The sequence below is a fragment of the Diadema setosum genome, chromosome 18 (assembly GCF_964275005.1).
Source record: "Diadema setosum chromosome 18, eeDiaSeto1, whole genome shotgun sequence".
Lineage (NCBI taxonomy): Eukaryota > Metazoa > Echinodermata > Echinoidea > Diadematoida > Diadematidae > Diadema > Diadema setosum.
In genome coordinates this window covers 31,743,460-31,751,254 of record NC_092702.1, presented here as the reverse complement: position 1 = coordinate 31,751,254, position 7,795 = coordinate 31,743,460, and the positions used below count along the sequence as shown (strand labels likewise).

At 37.8% G+C, this 7,795-nt stretch overlaps 1 protein-coding gene across 1 annotated transcript; it reads right to left on the bottom strand.

The window, feature by feature from the left end:
• Positions 1 to 1,514: 1,514 nt before the first annotated feature.
• On the bottom strand, positions 1,515 to 2,135 carry LOC140241457 (uncharacterized). The gene has a single exon (XM_072321185.1). The coding sequence runs from the start codon at positions 2,133 to 2,135 to the stop codon at positions 1,515 to 1,517; it is 621 nt and encodes a 206-aa protein (XP_072177286.1).
• Between the last annotated feature and the right edge of the window lie 5,660 nt (positions 2,136 to 7,795).

Here is a 7,795-nt window from a genome sequence, read left to right as displayed (position 1 = left end):
TTGGATTATCATTGTAGGGACAGAAACCCAAGTTTTGATGTGCAGTTTGTGGTAGCCAGTGGATCATGTGCATGTGATCATATTTCAAGTTCCTGCATGGTGACAGGAAAAAAGACAATGTGATTGTGTGAATACTTTTTTTTTTAAAGCAAATCAGATAATGTACACCCTGTATATCAATACTGCTAATTAATTTAATCGATAGAACATTAACACATTGAGTAGTCCGTATGGTACCTCCCCTTGTCTTGCTATTGCAAGTTTGCACAAAAATGATAACTGTGAGTGCAACATACTTGCTATAGTCCTATTGTTGATTTCCATTCTACTTCTTCTGCGGACGGAAAAAAAAAAATCCTGCAATATCTTTTTGTTTTATCCAGGTATGGGTGGAGATGTACGCTCTACCCAGACGTAGGCATCACTGCTCATAATTATTCTTCTGTCATGTACACTAGTATCTAGAGCATCCAGAAATTGAACGTGCTGGTCTGCAGTTTTACAGGGCAATTTCTAGCGGGAGGTGAATGTGGAATGATCATCTGTTTTTTCAGCTCTTGTATTGTTATATTGTTTCTAATAAAAACCTATTTTCATTACAATTTTGATGAGTTGGTTTTGTGATATGTGGGTTCATCATTACTTAGTGCAATTACTGAGAATGTAAGGAAACCATGCAATTGCGGAGTTCAAAGAAGTTTTGATTAGAAAATAGAAAAGAGCTGATAAGTCACATGCATATTTCCTGATACATGAACTCTGAGGCCGTTTGCTGAAAATCTCATGGGGGGGGGGGGGGTACCTGAAAGGAAGCACCCAGTCAGAAAGATTTATGTACACTTTAATCTGGGCACTTCTGTAAATCACACTGTGCCCTATTTTCTACAGGAATGGCTCTTCATGTGTATGCAGTGATACTAGACCTGTGCCCTAGAGGATACAACATGCAAAAGATAAATCTAAAAAAAAAAAGAAAAAAAAAAAAGAGGTGGTACAGACACCTAATGAGAAGGAACATATCTTACAACAAAACTTATTACTTTTCAGGACATTTCTTTAAATCACCAGATACAAATCCACATTGCTGACCACAAATAGCAATTAATTACAATATCTCACTCTCGCCTCTTTAGAGTGTTGGCCGACTTAATGAAAGTAAATGGGAGAGTGTGGTTGAGACATCTCTGCACATTATGCTGGCCACAATGAATGTAAAAATGAAAGTTCAATTCAAAATGTTGCAAATTTACAAATACCAACCATGAAGTGGTTACACGGGAAAAGCCAGATGCAGTGTGTGTATGTGTGTGTGTGTATGCGATTACAAGTACTTTCAATGGAGATAACTGCAGATGGTATGCTACACTTTGAACACACGCATACTACACATTTACCTTGAATTTACCTTGAAGGCCACACCTCGTTGTTATGGTCAGTCATGGTGGTACATTTCTGCAGAACATTTCTGCAGATAATGTGGTGTGGCGGGGTTAAGGGGGTCCCATAGGACCCATTTAAAAACCCAGTTGCGTTAATTGTCTTTTGAAGCTTAGGAGTGTGGGGGCGTCAATGGCGGTTTGTGGTAGCTTATTCCAGCCGTTGACAACTCTCTGGCTATAGAAGTACTTCCTGATATCCAGGCGATTTCTTGTTTTGATTAGTTTCTTGGAGTGACCCCTTGTTTTACTCGTTCTGGCAAGCTCAAAATAGTTGTCTGGTTTGGATTTGTCAATTTGTTTCATTATCCTGTAAGTTTGAAGTAGATCCCCTCTCTCTCTTCTTTTCTCCAGAGTAGTTAGTTTCAGTTTTACTAGTCGTTCTTCATATGGTAGATGCTGAATGTTTGTAATGAGTTTTGTGGCTCTTGCTTGGACTTTTTCCAACACCTTTTTGTCTTTTTCAAGGTATGGGCTCCACGTCTGCATGGCATAGTCTAGATGGGGTCTGACAAGTGATTTATACAGTCTGAGGATCACCCCTCTACTCCTGAAGGTGAAGTTACGTTTGATCATTCCCAGTGTCCGATTTCCTTTGTTTGCTGCAGCAGCACACTGGGTGCCCACTTTCAGGGACTTGTTGACTAATACACCAAGGTCCTTTTCTTCTGTGCTTTCCAATAGCTGGGAGTTGTCCATTGTGTATGTGTAGTGTGGGTTATTATTTCCAAAATGCATGACTCGACATTTGTCTGTGTTGTATCTCATTTGCCATGTGTTTGCCCATTTGTGGAGGTGGTCGATACTGGATTGCATGTCTGATCTGTCACTATCTGATTGCACTGGATGGATAAGCTTAGTGTCGTCAGCGAACTTGCTTACTATTGATTTGTCAGTTACTCCAATTTCTAGGTCGTTCATGTATATCAGGAAGCACAGTGGTCCTAGGACTGATCCTTGCACCACAGAGCTGGTAACTGGTCTTCAACTAGACTGGGCTCCTTGGGTGACAACTTTCTGCTTACGATCGTTAAGCCATGCTGTTATCCACTGTAATATGTCACCTTTTATTCCGTGTGCCTCCATCTTTTTTACTAGTCTCTTGTGTGGGACAGTATCAAAGGCCTTTGCTAGGTCAAGGTATACCACATCGACTGCTGTACCATTGTCTACGGATTTGGTGATGATTTCCAGGTATTCTAACAGGTTGGTAGTTGTAGACTTTCCTTTCCTAAAACCATGCTGTGTTTCGTTTATCAGGTTGTGGTTTTCCAGATGATCAGATATTGCATCTCTGATAATGCTCTCGAGGACTTTACAGCTGACTGATGTTAGGCTGATTGGTCGATAGTTTTCGGGTTTAGATCTTGACCCTTTCTTAAATATTGGAGTTGCCTTTTCCGTATGTTAATGTGCATGATGTGTGGCTTCTAAAAACTCATAGACGGGTGTAGCAGGGCTACCAACTTTAGGGTTGAATATTACAAAATGTGAACAGTAGTTATGATAGAATTGTTTCTAGACTAAACCGTCTACACTTATGGTTTAGTGAGAAAAATAGTGATATCTCCTGTTATTTTAGGCTTTATTGCAAAATTGTTACAATGTATATGGTAGGATGCTTTGTGATACAACTGACCTAAACATGTGCATCAAATGTGATAACTCAAACATGAAATCACTGCTCCCAATGGTTAAACAGTACCTTTAATTTCTGTAGCATGAAGAATTTCACACATGAAAATTGTCATATCATGATTTAAAGGCAATATTTACCATGTGCAGGTGAAACACAAACCTGGCTTTCTTGCTTCAAAATAGTTCTAAATGTGAGTTAGGGAAAGAAACAACCAATGTAAAGATATTGATCATTGTAATCAATGTTAAGTATTGTTGAATACACAAAATGTGAAAAATAGTTATAAAAAAAAAATCGTTTGTAGACTAAACCGTCTGCAGTTATAATGGTTTAGTGAGAAAAATAGTGATACAATTGTATCTCCTTACATGTTAGGTTTAATTGAGAAATTTTTATATGGTAGGATGTTTTGTGATACAACTGACTTACATACGTGTATATGCATAACATGTGATAACTCGAAAATTTTTAAATCACTGCTCCAAATGATAAACAGTACATGTACCTTTAAATTTTCAGGGAGCCACCTACAGAAATCGTGGAGACTTGGCAGCTCTCTTGCTATAGGCCTAAGTGAGTCGGTGAGTGAGATTCCTCAAGTCTGTGGTAGAATAACCCACCTTCATTTTCATCATTAGGTGGTTACAAGCCTGAATGGCAGATGAGTACAATTATGACAGTTTATTCCTGCCACATCCACACAACAAAGACACACACAGACCCACACACACATTTCTTTTTTAAAATGATATTCTTTATTTCAATATCATTCAATATCAGGCTCATTTTCACACACACACACACACACACACACACATTGAATCATGCTCGGCAAATACAAAATCCATTCTGTCAGAAGTTTTTGCCCTTAATTCTTACCATTGAACCCTCTAACTGCACTTATATCACCAAAGCTGATCAAAAATAAACAACATCTGTGGACCCACAATTAGATTATTTTTCTCATTATTTGAAGCTATACTGAAAACCGCGATTGCAGTGCAGGAAAATCTTTAGCTGGAATAGTATGAATTAATGTTCCGTGCCTGCATGTCTACCTACAGGGGGGCTGGGAAACATAAACTTTGTCTTTGTCACACATAATTTCTCTCCTAGACAGTGCGTAGTGACTGCATGATGCAGGGGACTGACAGACATACAGTTGGACACTCCAAACAGGTGTGACTGTACACTATGCACACACGCACACACACTCGCAAATCGTTTATAAGCTCCATCCCAAATCAACCTCAAAAAGCCCCTAAACATTCCTCACCAGCAGCAAGACATAACATGACAGCACAATAAAGAAACGCGACAAGAGAAGATTCTTTGACCGTTGATTCCATTTCCCATGTTGTGTATCATACGATAATGATTCATTGTCCACGAAAAACCTGAAAACGTCCTTTTGCTGCTGGCCAACCTTCACGGCAAGATAACCTCACAGATATCAGTGACGGGATTACAAATATTGCTTTGGGGAATTCATGGATGCATGCACATTGGTTCAAGGACACAGGGTTTGCAAAAGAAGACTGCAAATCCTTCACATACAAAATGATTAATCACACATTTATGAAGCAAATTTAAAAGGTATATATGATAGTTGTTTTTTGTTAGTAAAATTTTGTTCTTCTTCCCTCAATACTATACCTGTACAGTTAATGAGCACTGCATCAAATTCTGGAATGACACCCGAGCCGATGCAAGACATGACTCAATCATCCTTGATACCTGTTCAGGGCAAGTCATACAAAATTGTAAGTCAACTGACATGTTTCATTAATGCCACATTGTTTGCATTTTACAGGAAAAAAAAATGGAGTAAAATCATATGTATAGTATTTCAAACATTTGTGTACAATTACACTGCAATTATAATAACTGTCACTTTTCAGCTATTTCAGTAAATTTGCATAAAGAAACAATACCACATCGTATATGTAAAAACAAGTCAGGCAAAAATATGCAAGACTGAAGTGGGAGTTTCTTTTCTCTACCTTCATAATTCAGATGATAGTCAAACCCGTTTTGAAGACTGGCATTCATAAAATGCAGACAAGCAAGCTGATATCAAAAACAAGGAATACAGTAAAACTGAGACAGGTAAGAGTACCAGAAAACAAATACGATATGGTGTCAAAATAAAGTAGCTGCACAAAACTGCTACAGCAATGACAGGTATGATTACAACATCTCAACATACAGTGTTCTTAAAAGACCACTGCCATGACTGAAGGTGATTGCACAAATGGCTGCCACAGTTTCGATAATTAACTGTAGACTAGTAATCTGAACCATGTCTAGGATAGCATGCTGTCAATAACTGATTAAAACATGAAGTGCCTCTTATGAACTATATGAGATGAAAAGGCAGCACAGCATCTAGGTTGCTGCAATTACAGCTTACAGAAAAGCTTGCCACACATTCACCCAAAGAGATCACGTAATGGAGGGTATGTGAACCAGGGGGAATTATGCTTCCCACAAAGGGTCAGACCGGCTAACATTGTATTTCAAGTAATGCCCTAAGCCTACTGGAGCTGGCATAGTCAGTTTATATGCACCCATGTTATAGCTACTTGGCCTAGCATAGCAATCTTTTGCGCACCTATATTACACAATCAGATGGGAAGATCTTGTAGATAAGGTGTATAACCATCAACACATATTCAGATTGAAATGCCAAGTTATCAAGAGACAGAAATGATTTCTTTTTCTTTTTCTTTTCTTTTTTGAACATGAATTATAATCTAGGGGCAAGAAATGATACACATATTCTCTCATTCCTACAATTTTTGTTAAAACAACAGAATATAACTATAAATAATATGAAACTGCTTCTAGAGGTGGTTTCCACAGAAATTTGAATATATACTCACTTTCTTCCATTATCAACACTCCTTTTGGAGACAATGATTTTCACAGCACTTCTCAAATATTACTGCTTTTCTTTAGACTATTTCCATGAATATACATCTAATTTAAAATAGAATATGAACAATTAATCAATAAACAACAGATTTAGCCATGAAAAATTCTATCACTTCGCTTTACTCACAACGTCCATATCATGGAAGTCTAAAACAATGCCTTGGTACTATTTCTGTTGATGATGACATCACCGACAGCTCTCGTGAGTTGTTCACTCTTCAACCTTCAGACTTTGAGTAAGATGATAAAGTTCTGCAGCACTACCGATTACAGCATAGAATCCAACACACTTTTGACACAAGTATAACTACACCAGCACTGGCAACCAAATCAGCCCATGCCACGCACATTGCAAAACAAAAGACGGCAATCATCATTTACCGACGCCTACTACCTCAAATAAAGTCACAAATCCAGCACATGAATTTGTTAGTTAACATCAAAATAGATGGCTCTGCTATCATAAATCTATACACACTCTTTGGAGTCGGCTTTCACTGTTTTCTGCTCATGCAATCATATCTCATATCACAATATTTCAGTTCATTGCAGCTCATTTCTTCTTTTTTTTTCTGATCATCTGATACGTGAATACTTTGACTGCAAGTAGAGCAAGACTGATGAGAGACTGCCTGCTAGTTTCTGTCATATACTGTCAGAGATGACGTTGGTATTCACTTCACACAACATAGCCAGTTGCTGCAGGTAATGTCAACGAAAGAACGCAATACTTACAACACACACAACTTGGAGGACATTGTAGAAACAGAAATGAAAGAATAAATATGGCAAGTGCAAGAAATGCACACAAACTCTTGAGAAGACTGCTCAAAAAGTCTTCATAAAAAAAAAATGCACACAACCAAAATGTTATATGAATTTATGATGCTGCAACAAAAACAATAAAATTATTTGATGTTTCCTTTAAAGAGTCTCTTGCTGACAAATTTATCTTGGGAATGGTGACTAATATATTTCAGGAATACAACCTGTTATTTTCCCCTTAAAACATCATCATCACAGTCTTAATGTTCAGCGCTTACAGACTTCATTCCTTTCTACCATATACTCAAACATTGTACAGTCCTCATATCTTGTGTCACATGATTGCAAACAGCAAATCACCATCAGTCTGGGGATAAACATGCAACGATTATTAAAAGAAAGTGTATTGTGCAAAATGATCCCTTGTGTGAAGCCATATAATGCTAAGATTAACAGATATATCTAGCAGGCTTGGTGTGATATTTGATTGCAACAGCTGTAGAAGAGACGGTACAACTTATCTGCAGAGGTAAAACTCTCCTTAGTTAATGACTCAAATCTTCCATGTCATTCAGCTTCTTCAAAGTTAGAAAATACCTCAGATGATTGATATTTCCATCTATAGTCTATATTTCCATCTTTACTCGGCAAAATAACAAGAGAATGAAGCAATTATCCAGTCATTGCTTATGCCTTGGCATCAACGATACAGAGGCAGCTTGGATCGCGCTGTGTTTCTGTATGCCGATTAGTTTGTCGCCAGCTAAAATGCCGTGCTTAGAACCGAGAACTGCTATGTTGGAGGGAATGAGTGCTAACACAAGCAGTATACCAAACGATTCAGAATTAAAAAACTTACATTCTGGAACATATGCATTTTTTGCAGCACTTCAGTCTTCCTCTTATTATTGGCCCATCATAGACATACATGCAGGAAACAGTAGTTTGATAATTCAAGGAAAAACCTGGTTGATTTATACTCACATGAGAGATTAATAATACATTGTAAAAATGATTA

Bases quoted from the DNA above. Each gene is read 5' to 3' on its own strand.
- LOC140241457 (XM_072321185.1), bottom strand. From the start codon at position 2,135: ATGGACAACTCCCAGCTATTGGAAAGCACAGAAGAAAAGGACCTTGGT.